This window comes from Elephas maximus, chromosome 19 (assembly GCF_024166365.1).
Source record: "Elephas maximus indicus isolate mEleMax1 chromosome 19, mEleMax1 primary haplotype, whole genome shotgun sequence".
NCBI classification, from domain to species: domain Eukaryota; kingdom Metazoa; phylum Chordata; class Mammalia; order Proboscidea; family Elephantidae; genus Elephas; species Elephas maximus.
In genome coordinates, this window is record NC_064837.1 from 71319476 (window position 1) to 71338336 (window position 18861).

An 18861-nucleotide genomic window follows, 5' to 3' on the forward strand; every position below is an offset into this window, starting at 1 on the left:
ACTGAAAGTCAAAAATGACTTGATAGCTCCTAACGAGAACAGTAATCTTTTATCATACATATAATTTGCAAATATTTTCTCCCATTCTGTGGGTTATCTTTTCACTCTTGATAGTATCCTTTGATGCACAAGACCTTTAATGCACAAAAGTTTTTAATTTTGATGAAGTCCAATTTATCTATTTTTTTTCTTTTGTTTCCTGTACTTTTGATGTTGTATCTAAGAAGCCATTGCCAAATCCAGGGTCATGCAGATTTTCCCTTATGTTTTCTTCTAAGTTTTACAGTTTTAGCTCTTAGATTTAGGCCTTGACCCACTTTGAGTTGATTTTTGTATAGGTGTGAAGTAAGGATCTAACTTCGTTTTTTTGCATTGGAGATCCAGTTGTCCCAGCACCGTTTGTTGAAGAGATTACTCTTTCTTCATTGAATGGACTTGGCACCCTTGTTGATATCAATTGACCGTAGAAGTGTGGGTTTATTTCTGGACTCTCAATTCTATTCCCTTGGTTTATATTTCTATACTTGTATCAGAACCACACTGTTTTGATTACTGTAGCTTTGTAGTAAGTTTTGAAGTGTGAGCCCTCCGATTTTGTTCTTCTGTATCAAGATTGTTCTGGTTTTGGCTATTCTGGGTCCCTGAAATTCTGTATGAATCTTAGAATGAGTTTTTCTATGTCTTAAGAAAAAAAAAAAAAAAAAGCTGTTTCTATTTTCACATGAATTGCATTAAATCTCTGTGTTGCTATGGGTAGTATTGCATCTTAACATCCCTTGGTGGTTCAAACGGTTATTGTGCTCGGCGGCTAACTGCAAGGTTGAAGGTTTCAGTCCTTGTGATCTACTTCTGAAAGATCAGCCATTGAAAACCCTCTGGAGTGCAGCACTACTCTGACACACATGGGGTTGACACGAGTCAGCATTAACACAACAGGCAACTGGTCATTTTAACAATATAGAGTTTTCCATCCATGAACATGGGATGTCTTTCCATTTATTTCAAAACCAAAACCAAACCCATTGCTGTGAGTTGATTCCGACTCACAGCGACCCTATAGGACAGAGTAGAACTCCCCCATAGAGTTTCCAAGGAGCTGCTTCTGGATTCAAACTGCTGACCTTTTGGTTAGCAGCCGAGCTCTTAACTACTGTGCAGCCAGGGCTTCTTCATTTATTCAGGTCTTCTTTAATTTCTTGCAGCAATGTTTTGGAGGCTTCAATGTGTGAGTCCTTTGTTAAATTTACTCCTAAGTATTTTATTCTTTTTGATGCTATTGCTAACGTAGTTGTTTTCTTAATTTCCTTTCTGGATTGTTTATTGCTAGTGTATAGAAGCACAAGGGATTTTTATGTTGATTTTTGTATCCTGAAACTTTGCTGAATTCCTTTATTAGCTCTAACAGTTTTGTCTTGTGGATTCTTTAGGATTTTCTATATACAGGGTCATGTCCTCTGTGAATAGAGATAGTTTTACTTCTTCCTTTCCAGTTTGGATGCCTGTTATTTCTTTTTCCTGCCTAATTGCTCTGGCTAGGGCTTCCAGTACAAGGCCAAATAGCAGTGGTAGAAGTGGACATTCTTTGTCTTGTTCCTTGTCTTGGGGGATCCTGTGTCCTTTTGACACATTCCCATTGTTCTTGGAGCCCTTCCTTGCTTTCTAACATCACAAGATGCTGCGGGTTTATCCTGTCCTTTCTCTGCTCTAGCCTGGAATCAGTCATTTCCCCAAGCATCTCCAGTTGCTTTCATGGAGACTGGTATTTAGAAGCCAATATCTGTGTGCTTGGTGTGCTCACTGCTATTGGGATGCTGCTGCTCCCAGACACTCCCCATGGACAGAGCTAGGTATGTATTTTGGAAGTTACAACTTCCCACTGGTACCTCCAGTATGATACCACAGGGTTCATCCTGATTTTCTCTCCTCTGTGCTTGTAACTTTTTTCCTGACAGTGAGAAGCCTGGCCCCATTACTCTTCATAGATCTGCTTACGGGATCAACCCCACCTCACATATAACCAGTCTCCCCTCTCTGCTGCCATCCCTCCCTCCTGACCTCACCAGGGCTGTGATACCCTATGCTACTACCCTGAGTTTGCATTATTCCTGCCAATCACTGTGAGGCTAGCTGTCTACCCCTACCCTCACCCTCATCCCTGCTACCTTCTGAGACCCTAGAAGATGAGCCCTGAGAGGGACCCATGACCCAGGACTCTGACCCCCCTTTCCACCTTCCTTACCTGTCCTCAGCTTACCTTGTCGGACCATGCCCTTTCTTGCCCACCCCAGGGCCAGAGCATGCTGGAATGTTCTCTGCCTAGGTATGCCTTAGGAGAGGACCATCACTGCCCTCTGGGACCTTGAGTGGGTACAGGGAGTAGGGAAAAGTCAGCTTCCCAGGCTCTGTGGGGATAAGGGAGCCTCAGTGAAGGGGGGATGGATGGATGGATGAACAGATAGCTGGATGGATGGATGGACAGCTCTTAGCTGCTAGAGGTCAGACTCTGGTTACTCCTGTGTTTAAGGCAGGTCAGTCACATATTGGTACCTGCCTCTGTGACTTCGAACATGGCTCTGAGGCCTCAGTGTCCTTGGCCTGGAGTGTCAACTTGTGACTATCCTGAGGGCTTCTCACAAACCTTGCTCAGTTGCCCAGAGCACACCTTGAGTCTCCAAGGCCGGAATCTCTGGGACCTGAGCGTCTGAGGCCAGAGTCTCTGGGACCTGAGTTTCCAGGGCCCAAGTCTCTGAGGCCTGAATCTCCAGAACCTCAGTTTCTGGGGCCTGGGCCAGAGTGAATATTCTCTTCTCACGGCTGCTGCTCTAGGTCAGACCCATGGACAGTTCCTGGTAGGGGTGGGAACACTCGCTTGCTTTGACTTAGATGGTTTGTACATCTTGTTCTGCACAGTGGGGAGGAGCCTGCCTGAGGGCTGTACCATTCCAGCTGCTGCAGTACCCACAGAGGGTCCCTCTCGACTGAAGTCAAGGCAGGTGCTAGGTGCCAGCTCCAGTGCCTGGCCCTGGGTCTGGTCCTCACATCTTGTGGAGTTCAGCAGCCTCAGGGGTCCGGGATGGTGCCAATATTGAGGCTGTTGTCAAGACCCTGTTCTATTCAGGATGCCCTGAAGCTATTGGCCTTAAGCGTGGGCCTCAGTGAGGAGCCAGGCCCAGGGTCATCTACAACATGGGTACACACACACCCGGGTACACACGCCTGTGTATACACACACATGCATGCACACATACCTGTGTATATACATATAGTCATGTACATAGTCATGCACACACCCACACATACCTACACACACATGCTCACACACACAGGCACACACTGACCCCTTCTCTCCCCCTCCACAGATGAGGAGGAGGACGTGCTGGCCTTCAATTTGCAGCACCTGGCCACGCTGGCCACAGCCTGGTCCTTGGTGGAGGCCGCAGGCCTGGAGAGCCCTGCCCCCACAGCCCCGGCCCCTGCTTCCAACCCCTGCAGCCGACCCATGCTTACCCCCCGCATGCAGATCCTGCAGCGCAAGGACACCTGGACCCCCAAAGCCAAGCCCGTGAGTGGAGGGCCCTGGGTACCACATCGCCCAGTGCATGGGGTGAAGAAGGCTGAGCCCTTTGTGGGAGGGCCTGAAGCTCCCCACAGTGGCCACCCACCTGCCCCTGGCCCCTGAGGCCCCGGCTCTGCTCACAGCCCCATGTGCGCCACCCGCCAGGTGTGCCCACTCAAGGAGGCCATCGAGCGGCTGGACACGCAGGAGGTGGAGATGCGTGTGCAGCTGGCTGAGCTACAGCGGCGTTACAAGGAGAAGCAGCGGGAGCTAGCACGGCTGCAGCGCAGACATGACCACGAGTATGTGTGCGTTGGGGGTGCTGAGCACATGGGGCAGGGCACCAGGGAGGGCTCATCCTGGCACTCCACAGGCCCTAGGTCAGCCATGGTAGGAGCAGACCCAGGCCAGGCCTGCAGCCTCAGGGCATCTGGGTGTGAGGGGGCAGCCAGGAAGCTGGGGCTGGGAAGGCTCCCGGGGTAGTGGGTTAGTAGCACTTATGAGGCCTGCGGATGAAGCACTGGACCAGCTGAGGAACCACATGGAGAGGAGGGAGAATGGTCACGGCAGAAAGACCACCCAGCAGAGACTGGTGCTGGAGCGAGGCTGGTGACCCCAGCGGCCCTGACTGAGAGGAGGTGTTGGCAGGCCAGGACGGGGTTGGGGGTCAGACAGCGGTGCTGGGAAGACAGGGCAGGTACTGGGGATCGTGAAGGGCAGAAGGAGCCCTGAGCGGCAGCGGGGGTGAGAAAGCATACAGGATGCTCGTCGAGGTAGAGGCCTGTCAGGTGAGCTGCCGGCTGGGCCAGGTGCTAGGCCAAGTCCAGGCAGCCCCCGCTTATCCCCCCATGGCAGGGCCCTCTGCAGGAGCCAGGGTGGCCATAGCTCTCTGACTGCCCCTCCCGTGGCCTCCAGGAGAGACGACAGCTCCCGGAGCCCGGCTCGGCGAGGGCCCGGCCGGCCCCGGAAGCGAAAGCACTCCAGCTGTCTGCCCACCCTGCACCCTGGGGGCCAGCTGCCCAGGAGCGATGGCAAGAAAGTCAAGTGAGTCCTAGATCCAAGGGGCATCTCAGGGTGCCATGGTGTACACAGGCACGTGGGAGGCCGAGGCTGGCCAGGTCCCTGAGACCTGGGTGGCAGGGTCTGGGGCCCCTGTCTAGCACCCTGAGCCTGCTGTGCTGCCCACCCTTCTCCTGAGGTCCTGTAGTCTGCCCAGGACCCTGGGCCACCTCAAGTGCCCAGCAGAACCGAGCCTGTGAGGGGGCACATCGAGTGCAGGCCTCCGCGTTCCGTTTGCTGGCTGTCAGCCTTGGGCTTGGGTCCCTGGGAAGCCACAGCCCCGGAACCCCACCATGGAGCTCTGCTCACCTGCGCCCCCCAGCCTGTGCCCCAGCCCCTGCCCCCTGTGAGGCGACATGGTATGAAAGCCTCTTTATCTGCGCAGTATAAGCTGTTGGTCACGCTGAGGTGCTGCTCACGGCTGCCGAGAGATCTTATTACCCATTACCCGCCTGGCGCGGTCGTTGGCGCACTCCCGGGCCTGGTATAATTGTCCTTCTCGGCTACAAATTGCCTCTCCCGGCAGGCCCATTTGCATAAATCCTCTGAGCTCCTCCAGACACGATTGGCGAGAGATCGCTCGCACTGCATCAATCCTGATGATTTGGTAATAATAGTTAAATCTGCACTAAATGGTTCCTTCAATTAAGACAGAGGCAAAAAATTAATCTCGGGGCTTTATGTCACAAAACATTAGCAAATACGGGAAGGCTATGGGGAGGGGGAGTTGGCATTGGCTGCAGGCAGTGGAGAGACGCACCATATGGCTGGGGGGCCTCCCCGAGCTGTCCCTCTGCCCAGCCAGGTGTCACCCGGCAGGGAGCTCCAGAGGACTCCTCTGAGAACCGGCCAGGGCCGTAAGGGCTGCTGAGCAGGGTGGGGCCTGAAGGAAGCCAGCGCTGCCTGGGGCCTGGCAAGCCTGCCCCATGCTGTGGCTTGGAGCCACCTGTCACCAAGTCCCCAGACCTGGAAGCCTTGTCCTGTACTGTGGCCTGTCTCCACTGACCCAGAGAAGCCAGGCTCCGCCCAGGCGGTCCCTGTTGGCTGGAGGGCAGTGGCCTCAGGAAGGAAGGAACTGAGGCAGGGCCCCTTCCCCAGGACCCACCTCCCTCCCTTCTACCCCCTCCCCAGCTCTGGGCTCCTGTCCCAGACTCTCTGTCCCGGCTTGGGGTCCCTGCAGTGACAGCTGGCAGCGGGGCCCAGGGGGCAGGCCTCTTACTTGCCAGGAAGCAGGAGGGGTGGGTTCCTCTGGGGCTGTGGTTGCAGGGCCTGGTGGTGGCTTCCTGCTGTCCTCCTTGGCGACCTGGCCTGGCCTCCCCCTTGGGCAGGAAGGTGACAGTCACACAGCTGGTATGGCTCTCAGCCTCTGTCCATGGCTCATTTTACCATCGAGCAGGGCTCCTTCAGCAACCTGTGGTTGGGGGAGGGCCCCAAGGTTAGGAGGCCAGGAGGGGCAGGTGGCAGTCCAAACTCCCAGCCCCTGTCTGTCCAAGGACAGGCAGCCAGGCTCTCTGAGCCTCAGTTTTCCCATGTGAAACGGGGGTTGGGGGAGTGAAATGGGCCAGTAAAGGCGCCTGGCACATGGTCTTGCTGAGGGGCTCTGCCTATGTGGGTCTGCAGAGGCTGGCGAAGTGTCCCCCAGGCGGGGAGCCCAGTGGTGGGGAGGAGCAGGCAGGGCTGCTTTGGGGTGTCAGGAGGCAGCTGCTGGGCCTGTGCAGGCTGGGGTCCCCACTGCTGCAGCTCTGCCCCTACCTATGGGAGTGGGGAAACTGAGGCCCAGCCTCTGCAGCCTCCTGAGCCCGCCTGGGAAACGGGCAGTGGGGTGTGGGGTAATAGCACCTCCCTCAAGATCTAGAATCAGTGACGAGGGACAAAGCTCCTGAGGGTCTGAGCCAAGGGGGCCCCGGGGTGGACTGATGTGCCCCTCTGGCCACTGCCCCCACTGGGACCAGGTTCACCCATCCCCTGCCAGGCACTGGATGCTGGGAGTGGACCTTTCTCCAGTCTCCCCCAGCAGCCCTCTGACCCCTAACTGTGGTAGCAACTGGCCTGGCTTTTTCTGAGGGCCAGGCTGGGTTCTACTTCATCTCTGAACCCCTCCAACCCTGCAGAGAAGTCTGCTTGTCATCCCCGTTTTCCACTGAGGCCACTGGTTGGTCCCCGGGGTCACCACAAACATGACTAGATAGCAGCTGAGGGGCAGGGTGGGGTCAGGGTGAAGGGCAGGATGGAGCAGCAGGCATGGCCGCCCTGGGACCACACATGACAGTGAAGCTCAGGGGCCCTGGGAGGCAGGAGCCCAGGCCTCAGCAACTCCCCCTGTACAAGGAGCTCTTTGGGAAGGAGGGAGCATCCTCAAAGGAGTGGGGCCAGGCCGTGACCCACCCAACTGGCCAGGTCGGGGGGATCAGTCTCAGGGTGCTGAGCCCCTCATCTGCACCCACCTGCTTGTGTCTCCAGGGCCGTACGAACCAGCTTGAGCCTGCTGTGCGCGGAGCTGCGGGGCACTGGGGAGCCCCCTGAGAAGCGGAGCCGCCTGGACCGGGGCGTGTACGTGGGCCTGCAGGCCACCCCTGCGGTGAGCACCTGCCCTCACCCCAGGTCAGGGCTGCTGGCGCCCGAGGACAGGCAGAGGTGCCTGCTGCCCCAGGCCAGCACCTTGCTGGGGTTCCCAGGTGGCTGGTGGCAGGAGTGATGGAGCTGGTCACTGAGTGATGCTACCCATGCCAGCATAATGGAAACACACAGTTAGGCACCACTTCTGTCTCCCCTCCCCTATCACAGTGCAACCAGGAGGTAGGCACAGGGACCAACCCAGAGACATGGTCCCCAGCCAGCCCCCGCCCAGCTGTGGGGGAGGCACCGCAGAGGGGTGTCTGCACTGAGATGAGGGGCTGTGGGGGCAGCACTAGAGGCAGGAAGAGCACACAAGTTCAGGGCTGCCCGCCTGCCCCAGGGAGGGGCATGCGATCACCCCATCTCACACAGAGCTTCCCACAACTTGCCTGCTACACAAGACCAGAGGCCAGCAAGAGTACCGCTGACTTTATCGCTCCAAAATGTCCTCCCCACCTCCATTCACCCCCAGAGGGAAACTAACATCTAGGTAGCAGTCTGGGTATCAGTAACAAGGACCCCTTTGCTCTGGAGGAGTCCAGGAACACTGTACACAGTCACAACACCCCACCGAGTACCCCGGGCGACATTCCCTGGGGAGGGTCTCCCACGGGCTGCCAGCACCAGTTACTCCTTGGTACAGGGGTGTCCTTTCCTCATTGCAGGATCCTGGGGTGGGGGCTGGTGAGAGGTGGGTCAGAGCATGTTGTCACGCTACCCCAACCTGAGCCCCTCTGCTCAGGACACGCCCCTCACCCACCTTTAGAAAAGCAGACACCTGTCGTTACCTGCTGTGTGCTCTGCCACCGTGCCTACAGCACCTGGGCCCTGCCACCCCTAGCCTGAGTGGGTGGTCAGTTGGGGGAGTGGTGGATCAGTTGGGGTGCCTCCCTTAGAGTGGGCACTGGCAGAGGGAACTGCGGGGTGCCTGCAGGTGCAGACAGACCCTGTGAGTGCAGCCACCACCTCCCCGTTCCTCCGCAGGAGAAGGTGCAGTGCAAGAGGAACGGCCCACAGGGCAAACTGGCTGCTAAGGTGGCCCACAAGGTGGCCCAGCTAAAGCCAAAGGTCAAGAGCAAGGGACTGTCCACGGGCCTGAGCCCCTTCCGGCGGAAGGAGGCTGCCCCAGCTGGATGCATCCGCAAGAAGCTGTCCCGAGCCAAGAGCGCCAAGGTGTCCAGGGCAACCCAGCCCTCACAGCCTGAGGGCAACAGCAGCAGGGACCCGCCCAAGTTCCTGGGCAAGCTGGCGGGGGCCACGGGGCATGAAGCAGGCAAGTTGTGGGCTGGAACTAGCCATAGCGGGGAACCTCTGGGCCACAGTCACAGGGTGGGGCCCAGAGAGAGGGTGGGCAGGGCCTGAGCCACCTCCAGAGCCAGGTCAGGGCTGGCGGTGGTGACGGGGCAGAGGGAGTGCCTTTGGATGGGCAGGCTGGGGGAAGGAGGTCAGGTCTTCTTGAAGGTGACCGTCCCAGGGTCAGAGCTCAGTGCCTGTTTGGGTGCCCCCCATCAGGGTCACATCCTGGAAAATGGGGTTAAAAATAGACCCCGCTGCCCAGCTTCTTCCGCAGCAGCGGCCAGGCTGACCCGGAGGTGCTATCTGGCCCTGAAAACATACATGTTCAGAGACCCTCCTGGACAAACAGATGCTTCCTCCCCAGCCCCCCAGGGCCCTTCCTGACAAAGAACAAAGGAAGGAGCCCCTCGCTGAGGGGAAGAGGAAGCAGGAGGGCAGCCAGGCAAGCAGGAGGCAGGAGGGGCTGCCGGGAAGGGGAGAGGGATCCCACCTTACCCAGGCAGGCGTCCATGCCCAGAGTAAGGGAGAAAAATGGACCCAGAGGGCCGTCGCCCTCAGTGCAGAAGCCTGGGCACCATTCCCTCCCATGTGGGGAGGGGCATCCAAGGGGCTGACAGTGACCAGTCCACCACAGCCCCAGTGTGCCCTCGTGCACACACACGGTCAATCCCCTGGCCCCCCCAGCATGGCGCCCCTTGGATGCTGAGTCATGGGATTCCTGGCTTTCTCAGGTAGTGGCTCTGACAGCGAGGATGACAAGGGCCTCCTGGGGGCCGAGGCACTGCCCAAGGAGCCAGGGCTGGCACTGCACGGGGGGACCGGTGTGGCTGTCCTGGGGCCTTCACCCTCCTCTGTGGTCAAGATGGAAGCCAACCAGAAGGCCAAGAAGAAGAAGGAGCGTCAGGGCCTGCTCGGTAACCACAGGGTGGTGGGCTCCGGCCGGCAGAACTGCCAGTAACCACGGGGGTGGTGGGCTGGGGTGGTAGGCTGGCAGGACCTGCTGGATAACTTCAGGGCAGTGGGCTCTGGCCAACTCAGATGTCAGTAACCACAGGGGTGGTGGGCCAGCAGAGCCTGCTTGGTAATCTCAGGGTGGTGGGTAACCTCAGAGTGGTGGGTAACCTCAGGGTGGTAGGCTTGGGCAAGTGGGGACTACGGGAACCTCCTGCAATGCAACACCTCCCCTCCCTCCCACAGGGGCCTGCCGCCTGTCCAGCCCCGAGAGCGAGGTCAAGATCAAGAGGCGGGCAGTGAAGGCCAAGGTGGGTGCCAAGCTAGAGCAGGCCCCGGGGCGGAGGCCACCTGGAGCGCCTGGCAAGAAGAAAGCCAAGGGCAAGGCCAAGGGCAGCCTGAGAGCAGAGACAGGGGCCCCCACCACCAGGGATGCCCTCTTCGGCCCCACCCGGGCCTTCACCTGCCACGAGGAGGGCAGCAAGCTGGCAAGTGAGCGCCTCAAGAGAGCCACACGAAAGAGCTCAGTGCTGCAGCCTGTGCTTCGGGTGAGGGTCTGCTGCACCACAGGGTCCTGGACCAGAGGGCGGGAGTCCTAGATGCAAGTGGCCCTGGATAACCCTCCCCGCCTACCTCCCTCCCACGCCCCTGGGTCAGGGTGCCGCCCTCACACTGTCCCTTCTCTGCCCACTCCTACCCAGCGGAAGAACGGGGCCCTGTCCATCACCCTGTCACCCCACAACGCCAAGGCCATCCTGGGCAAGGGCAGGAAGCTGGGCAAGGTGAAGAGCAAGACTGTTGGCAAGCAGGTAGTGCCCACCTGCCCACCCCCAGGGAGCCCAGCCTCCTCCTACCACCCCTCCACCAGAGCTGACCCCTCTGCCCCCCAGGGCAAGGGCCGGGCGGTGAGCAGGCTGCTGGAGAGCTTCACTGTGGAGGATGACTTCGAGTTTGATGACAACAGCAGCTTCTCCGAAGAAGAGGAGGAGGAAGAGGAGGAGGAGGAAGCCAGTGGACCCCTGAGCGCAGAGCAGAGCGCTGCCCTAGGTGAGCAGGGCTGGAGGGGGCAGGCTTGCCAGCTTCAGGGATTGGCGGGGGCCTAGCTATGTGGGGAAGGAACGGGCAGGGCGCGTGGGGTGGGCTGCGGGGGCTCAGGCCTCAGGGAGGGACTGGGGGGGCAGCCTCTGACACCCCTCCCTCACTGCAGCACGCTCTTGCGTCATTCATGAAGAGGACCTGCAGGATGGGCTGCCGGTGCTCATTCCCAAGGAGGACAGTCTGCTGTACGCGGGCAGTGTCAGGACCCTGCAGCCTCCCGATATGTAGGTCTGGGCGTGGGCACAGGTGGGGTGCGGGCGTCTGGTGGCCCCAGGCACCTCTCACGCTCCTCCACTGCCCCCCAGCTACAGCATTGTCATCGAGGGTGAGCGGGGCAACCGGCAGAGGATCTACTCTCTGGAACAGCTACTGCAGGAGGCGGTGAGGGGCTGTGTGGGACACCCCTGCCCCATCTGCCCTGGCAGTCTGCGTCTCGGGCACCCACAGCCAGCCCTGCCCACTCACTGGCTCCCGCCCCTTTCTGTCCTGGCAGGTCCTAGACGTCCGGCCCCAGTCCAGCCGGTACCTGCCACCTGGCACTCGGGTCTGTGCCTACTGGAGCCAGAAGTCACGTTGCCTGTACCCGGGCAACGTGGTTCGAGGTGAGCCCACCCAGGCCTGGGCTTGGGGTTGCCGAAAACTCAAGGGGACCCTGCCTTCCAGGGGCTCCACTGTCAGTCCCCTGCCCCTTCCTCTGGAGCAGGCAGATAGTGCTGGTCAGAGCAGCAGGGCAATGGAGTCAGCTCCATGTCACCCCAAAAACAAAGAGGGATGTGGGGGAGGCCGGATGGGGTGGGGGAAGCTGTGATGGTCCAGCTAAGCCAGAGAAAGTCTGGCTGGGATGATACCCAGATCTCTGGGGGTCTCTGGAGGGGTCACATGGTCCTCCTGACCCCAAGGCAAGCAGTGTGGGGCCCCTGGGGTGGGAAAGCTGCAACCCCTGCTGGTGGGGAAGATGCAGGAAGGTGTTCCTGGGAGGTCTGCTTGTGGGACTCAGCCATGGCACGCCCATGTGTGCTCACACGTGCAAGTGTGTCTGCTCCCCTGGGGCCCCAGGGCAGGTGATGGATGGCGGTAATATCGCAGCTTCGACAAGAGACGGAGAGCAGGTGTCTGCTCTTAGGGCTGGGGGGCAGCTCACAGTCAAATGTGATCAGGGAGCAGGGTCTGCCCGTGTCATTTCTCAGAGACCTCCGAGCCCAGCCAGTCACCCCGCCTGGATATAGACCTCTCCAGGGCCCCACCTCCCTGACCTGGGCATCTGCCCGGCACCCCGGGGGCCCTGAGGGTGCTGAGCAGAGGCAGGCGAGGTCCAGCTGATGTCAGGGTCCACCCATCACAGGGGCCTCTAGTGACGAGGAGGAGGACCTGGACTCCGTGGTGGTGGAGTTTGACGACGGGGACACTGGCCACATCGCTGTCTCCAACATCCGGCTGCTGCCTCCAGACTTCAAGATCCAGTGTGAGTGCCAGGAGGGTAGGGAGTGGTCCTGGGGAGGGGTGACCCAGGAGGAGGAGGTGTCCTCAGGGAGGGGGCTGCCTTCTCTGCTCCGTCCACTCCCCACAGCCATCTTGAGCCTTGCAGCCACACCTGTGTCCTGAGGGCCAGAGATCGCAGTCACCGTGGGGCCTGTGCTCACAGGCTCCTGCCCACCCTGCAGGCACAGAACCCTCCCCAGCCCTACTGGTGTCCAGCAGCTGCCGGAGAAGCAAGAAAGCTTCCAGTGAGGCCCCCCCACCAAGCGAGACCCCTGCCCCCAGCCTGTCCCCCAAGGTGCATGATGGCCCCGAAGTCTCCAAGACCCCTGGGAAGAAATCCATTGGCAAAGACAAAGCCGGTACCTATGGGACTGCTGGGACCCGGGTTCAGGGTGGCTCGGCCCAGGTCGGTGGCTGGAATGGCACCGGGTGAGGTGGGTAGGGGCCACGCTGACTCTACCTGTCCCTCCCAGGCAAAGCCGACCTCCTAACCTCAGGTGCCAAACCCCCCACCGGAGCAGCAGAGCACTTCCTGGGCCGCCGGGCCAGCCCCCTACTGAGCTGGTCAGCTGTCTCGCAGACCAAGCGGAAGGCGGCGGCGGCAAAGGGGCCAGGCGCCCTGCAGAACCTCTTCCAGCTCAATGGCAGCACCAAGAAGCTGCGCACCAGAGAGACACTGTTCCCCGTGCACAGTGTGGCCACACCGGTGTTTGGCAATGGCTTCCGCGCTGCCTCCTTCAGCAGCTTGGCCAGCTCCTATGCGCCCTTTGGCGGCGGGGCAGGGCCAGGCCTGCCAGGGGGAGCCCACAAGCTGCTGCGGGCCAAGAAGGCTGAGGCTGAGAAGGGCGGGCGGCGGCGGACAGGCAGCGAGTTCCTGGTCAAGCTGGACCATGAGGGTGTAACCTCACCCAAGAACAAGACCTGCAAGGCACTGCTAATGGGTGCCAAGGAGCTGGCACCCAAGCTGGGTCGGCCCCTGCCAACCCCCAGCTACACGCACCCGGCCCTGATGGGCAAGGACAAGAAAGGGCGGGCGCCCGTTCACCCGCTGCCCATGGGGCTGGCGCTGCGAAAGTACACGGCGGGCCAGGCCGAGTACCCACTCCCCTGTGACAGTGACTGCCCCAGCTCCTACTCGGACGAGGACGAGGACGGCCCCGGGCTGGCAGCCAGCGTGCCCTCTCGCTTCCTCACCCGCCTGTCTGTGTCCTCATCTTCCTCCGGCTCCTCCACCTCTTCGTCCTCAGGCTCCGTCTCCACCTCCAGCCTCTGTTCCTCTGAGAACGAGGACTCATCCTACAGCTCCGATGACGAAGACCCAGCCCTGCTGCTGCAGACCTGCCTCACCCACCCCGTGCCCACCCTCCTGGCCCAACCCGACACCCTGCGTGGGGGCGGCCCCCATGCGCACACCCAGCGCTGCTTCCTCTCCCGGGCCTCAGTGGCCGGGGGAGGCGCGGGCGCTGGCCCCAGCGGCAGCAAATCCAAGCTAAAGCGCAAGGAGGCCCTGAGCTTCCCCAAAGCCAAAGAGCTTTCCCGGAGGCAGCGGCTGCCCTCTGTGGAAAACCGGCCAAAGATCTCGGCCTTCCTGCCCGCCCGGCAGCTCTGGAAGTGGTCAGGGAACCCCACGCAGGTAGGTGGGCCCATCTCCCCAGGGGAGAGAGCCCCAGATAGAGTCCCGACCCCTTTCCTCCTTAAATACGATTTTTGGGGTGATGTTTCTATTCCATTTCAACTAAAATTTTTGAAAACTCAAGGAAAGAACAAACCCACCCCTCCGCCATGACCACTGTGGACATTTCCCTTCCAGCCCAGCCCTTCGTCTATACCTGTAAGATCATCTCCGTGACCATCACGCCTGGCCACAGGCTCAGCGTGTGCTTTGCATGCTGCCGTTTTGCTTGGCGGTATCGCCTGAGCACATTCCCATGCTGATAAACGGCACAACCAGCATTGGGAGGCCTGGGAGGTACTCTGTTTCTCGAAGGATGCACCAACTTTTTTTTTTTTTGCCAGCACTCTATGGGTGGGCATTTAGTTATTCACATTTTTTTAATAGGCTTTATTTATTAGAGCAGTTTTAGGTTTACAGAAAAATTGTACAGAAAGTACAGAATCCCATATGCCCTTACACACAGTTTCTCCATATATTCAAACTCATTCGATGGCACCGCAGAAGAAAGTCCTGGCGACCTGCTTCCAAAAATATGTTAAAAACCGTAGCTGTCGAGTTGATTCCAACCCATAGTGACCCTATAGGACAGAGTAGAGCTGGCCCGCGGGGCTTCCGAAGCTGTGGTCTTCACGGAAACAGACTGCCGCGTCTTCCTCCCACGGAGCAGCTGGCGGGTTCGAGCCACCAGCTTTTTAGTTAGCAGCCAAGCGCTTAAGCGCTGCACCACCGGGCTCCTCTGTGGAGGTTACAGCCAAGGAACATTATCTGTGGGGCAGTTCTCTGCAGCACATGGGTTTGGTTTTTGGTTTTACACTGGTCACAGTTTGAAGCAGCGATGATACATTGTCACTAACGCCCATTCGTGTTGACAGTAGGGCTCAGGAGTCTTGCTCTTGCAAACAACTCTGCTGTGACTCTTTCACACATGGTCCCTCAGAGTCCCTGCCGGTCTCGGGGTCATGGCCCGGGGTGCAGAGCCAATCCAGGCTTTATGGCTTTCGTGACCTCCCTCCAGCCGTTTCTTGTCCTCACCGGCGCCCCTGCACTCACACCCAGGGCACGCCGTCTGCCCCCACCCCTGCTCTCTGCCTCTGCTTCTCTCTCCGTCTGTCTCTGTTGCCTCACCGCTCTGCCCCTGGTTGCCCCCTACAGAGGCGGGGCATGAAGGGGAAGGCCAGGAAGCTGTTCTACAAGGCCATCGTCCGAGGCAAGGAGACCCTGTGCGTAGGAGACTGTGCTGTCTTCCTGTCAGCCGGCCGCCCCAACCTGCCCTACATCGGCCGCATCGAGAGCATGTGGGAGTCATGGGGCAGCAACATGGTGGTGAAGGTCAAGTGGTTCTACCACCCCGAGGAGACCAAGCTGGGGAAGCGGCACAGCGACGGCAAGGTGAGGTGGCTGCCCCTCCCCCAGCACCCAGCACCCCACTGGCACCCAGCACTCCACTACTACCATGTACCCCACTACCACCCAGCACCCCACTACTACCACGTACCCCACTACCACCACACCCCACTACCACCATGCACCCCACTACGACCCAGCACCCCGCCACCACCCAGCACCTTACTACCACCACACAGCCTCGGGCAGAAAGCAGCCCTGCACTGGCTGCCCAGGCACCTCTCCTCACGGTGGCCCCTGTAAAGTAGGTGATGTCGTCACCTTGGGGTGCTATGTGGTGACCTCAGGCAGCACTCAGCTCCAAGTGGGTCAAAAGTTCCCACAGGGATCACATGTTGCAGCCCACCTGTAATCCTGGCAAGATCCCCTTGCAGCCCCCATGCGTTCTCCACTCCCTTCCCGCCCCCCAATCCCAGGAACAGAAAACGCCCCCACGCTGTGTCCCTCCCTGAGATGAAGCTGTTTTTACAGACAGCAGCCTGGAGGGGGAAAGAGATTTCCTCCAACTCTGCAGGGCAAGTGGCCAAAGAGGCCAGGAGAGGATCCCTGGCGCTGGCCACCATCCTCCAGCTTATCGGGTGCACTTCCATACAAAGGGGTCTCCTCTGGGCCAGGGAAGTCGGGGCCGTGTGGGGAGCCGGCACTGACCCCCATGCCCCACCCACCTGCAGAACGCCCTGTACCAGTCCTGCCACGAGGACGAGAACGACGTGCAGACCATCTCCCACAAGTGCCAGGTGGTGGGGCGAGAGCAGTACGAACAGATGACCCGCAGCCGCAGGTACCAGGACCGGCAGGACCTCTACTACCTGGCGGGCACCTATGACCCCACTACCGGGCGGCTGGTGACCACCGACGGCGTACCCATCCTGTGCTGACCGAGGCCAGAGCCCACGCTGCCGGTTCCCGCCACTTGGGGCCCAGTGCACCAGGACCCACCAGGTGGCCAGCCCCATCCGGCCTCTGAGGGGCCAGGCGGAGCAAATATGCAAACCCACCGCACGAGATTCAGGCTTTTTTATTGCTATTTTCCCTGTAAAGAGTAAGCTCTTTGGCGTCGGAATCCAGTCCCATCCCATCCGCTTCGGGGGCCAGCTGTGCCCCCGGCGGACCTGCCCTCGCCCGGCCTGCCTGGCCGCGTGGGGCACCCTCTGTCCCTCGCATTGGCAGTTCTTGAGAGATTAGAATCCAAGCCATATTTTCCCTAGTACCTCCGACTGTCCCCCACCAGGGAAAGCAGAAATCAGGTGTATTGTCTATTTATTTCTCTATGTAAATATTGTATTTCTTCGGGGAAGTTTTATGAAAAAAAGTGGAATAGGGTCCCCCCCCCTCCGTGCGTGACGAGGGCATGTGTGTGCGTGTGTGTATGTGTGTGTCTGTTGTGTGTGTGTAGGGATTTTGTTTGGGGGGGGATTGTTGCTTTGAAAATCCACTGGGCCGTTTGTGAAAACAAGCAGCTCTGGTCGGGAGCGGCGGCTGAAGTCCAGTCAGATGGTCCCCGCGGGGAGGGGACAGAACCTCCAGGTCACATTCTCTCATCTTTGGGAAGACTTGTAGGACGGAAGTCACACTCGAGTTTATTTCCTTTCAATCCATCTCCTGGGGAAAGTGTTTGGGGAAGGGGCAGTGTTGAGGACCTCAAGTGGGAAAAGGGGTTCAGGATGTAAATGAGCCTTGGGTGGTGTCCCCATGGCGCTGTGTGATGGCAGCTGTATGTATCTTCTGCTTAAAACAAAACAAACAAATGTTTTTCAAGCATCCATGAGGAAAAGTGATATTTTGGTTTTACTTCCTGAATATTCCACATCACTTCTGAGCTCCATTTCTGTGGCTCGTGTGTTGAGAAGAACAAGGCCAGCCTCTGCTCACAGCAGGGACTGACCCCTTGCCCCACTTCTGCCCCTTCCTCCTGTCCGAACCGACACTGGGGGGCACCTCTTCCTCCCCTGGTGCCCCAGCTTACGTTTCCCCAGCCGCAGGGGTGGGTGTGAAGTGGCAACAGCCTGGGGCTGATTGACCGGTTCCGGCTGGTTCCCTCAGTCCACCTAGTTTAGGTCTTCACGACCTGCCCCTTTCCCACCCCAAACACCCTCCTGGGTGCCCCAAGGCCTCACTGAACAGCTTAGGGCCTCAACGGCAAGAGGCCAGGCCAGAGGTGCTGAGGCCACGGGGAGAAAGTAAAACTGCAGGCTCACCCAGGCTGCCTTCTGTGCAGGGGATAGATAGGCCCTCATTGCCTTCCTCTCCCCTCCACCTCTACCCTAGCCCCTTGGACCCCTCTACCTGTTTGAGGACCGGCCTCTCATTCCTGAGGAGGCCACTGGGCCGTTTCTATGCTGTTTGCGCAGACAGCCTTGCAGGCTAATGCTTGGGGCGAGGAACAAGGATCTCTACCCTGGCACCAGGGCAGGCGCACCCCCAGAGACTGTTAGCCCCCCCGCCCACCACCCTAGGTGCACTGCCCCAGTAACCTAGGAAAACTTGTCACCCTTCCCTTCTCCCACAGCCAAAGGGGATAGGGCAGGCCAGCCCCTGCAGGCCTCGAAACCCAGCAGCTCTTCTCTTTGGAAATGTGGTCAGAAATACCTGCACCCCGTGGGTGCCGCAGGAAGGCACCCCATGTGAGCCACTCTCCCTTAGGACAACCCCTTGTGTGACCCCACAGCCACAGCTTAAGGTCCCCAGGAGACCACAGCTCAGGCTCCTCCCCACGGGCGTGGAGGCAGTGCCCCACACCCCAACCCGGCCTCGGCCCTCTGCTCCCACCCTCTCCTCCCACAGCCAGAACCCCAGCCTAGGTCCTCCCTCCTACGGCTGCTGCCACCCGCCAGTAGACCCTCCTGGGCCCTGACACCCCTGCCGGCAACATGGGAAGAGCAGGAGTCATTTTCTTTTGGGGGTTCCCTGCACCCCCACGGCAGTGCTCCCACCCCTAGTGCTCCCTTTGTCCCTGCTCGAGTGCAATATTTCATTCCTGGGGGTGTTCATGGTTCTGCATGCTGCTGGGGACAAGGAAGGGCATGGGGAACAGCAGCTCTCAGTGCCCACGAGGCAGCAGGTCCGTGAACCAAATGGATTTCAAACCCCGGGGCCTGGAGTTCAATCCGGAGCAAAGGGACCTTGTTTGGTCCTCCTGTTGCCATCTCTTCTTTCGTCTTATGTTTCCCACTTTCCCTTTTTCTTTTGTCTTCTCTCCCTCCTTCCATCTCCGTGTGTGTGTGTGTGCGTGTGTGTGTGTGTGGATGGCGTGTCCCCCGCCCCTCACTGTGGTCAAATGTGGCAAAAGCGCGGTTATTGTACATGTGTAAGTAAGATGATGGCGGGAATTTTTTTTCAATGTAAACACTAAAAACAAACAAAAAGGTTTTATGAACAGCAGACTCTATGTAAAGGCCTTTTAGTATTAAATTTTTTATTGATAACTCGCTTAAGAATAAATATATGAACTATTGTACAGGTCTCCAGTGCCAGGGTCATGGCTGTCTGCTCTCCTATGGTTACTGCCAGGGCTTGGGGGCCAAGGGGGTCCCCAGCCAGCGCCTAAGTCCCTGAATTGAGCCTGGCCTGACTGGACCTTCCTGGGGTGTCTGGGCTGGGCCTCCCTGCACCCCCTTCCTGCCTCCGTTAGATGGCCCAAGTTAGACAGCCTTCAAAGGCCTGTGCCTCGGGCCCAGAAAAGGAGCATGTGGCCAGCGTGGGTTTGGGGTCGCCTTAGGCCTAAAAA

The 18861-nt window shown here is 58.9% G+C and overlaps 1 protein-coding gene across 3 annotated transcripts in view; it reads left to right on the plus strand.

Annotated features, from left to right (window-relative positions):
* Positions 1-18578, plus strand: part of BAHCC1 (BAH domain and coiled-coil containing 1) — a 67836-nt gene extending 49258 nt beyond the window's left edge. For 2 of the 3 annotated variants that reach the window (XM_049859935.1, XM_049859937.1), the window contains 17 exons: positions 3360-3562; positions 3722-3864; positions 4472-4600; positions 7076-7193; positions 8216-8508; positions 9263-9441; positions 9725-10026; positions 10180-10287; positions 10369-10525; positions 10686-10800; positions 10882-10957; positions 11070-11178; positions 11919-12038; positions 12238-12414; positions 12529-13688; positions 14883-15119; positions 15806-18578. In XM_049859935.1, coding sequence (XP_049715892.1) covers positions 3360-3562; positions 3722-3864; positions 4472-4600; positions 7076-7193; positions 8216-8508; positions 9263-9441; positions 9725-10026; positions 10180-10287; positions 10369-10525; positions 10686-10800; positions 10882-10957; positions 11070-11178; positions 11919-12038; positions 12238-12414; positions 12529-13688; positions 14883-15119; positions 15806-16012 — 3833 coding nt within the window. In that variant the 3' untranslated portion in view covers positions 16013-18578. The remainder of the gene's footprint in view (positions 1-3359; positions 3563-3721; positions 3865-4471; positions 4601-7075; positions 7194-8215; positions 8509-9262; positions 9442-9724; positions 10027-10179; positions 10288-10368; positions 10526-10685; positions 10801-10881; positions 10958-11069; positions 11179-11918; positions 12039-12237; positions 12415-12528; positions 13689-14882; positions 15120-15805) is intronic. The other variant, XM_049859936.1, reaches the window with a different exon arrangement.
* The last annotated feature ends 283 nt before the right edge of the window (positions 18579-18861 follow it).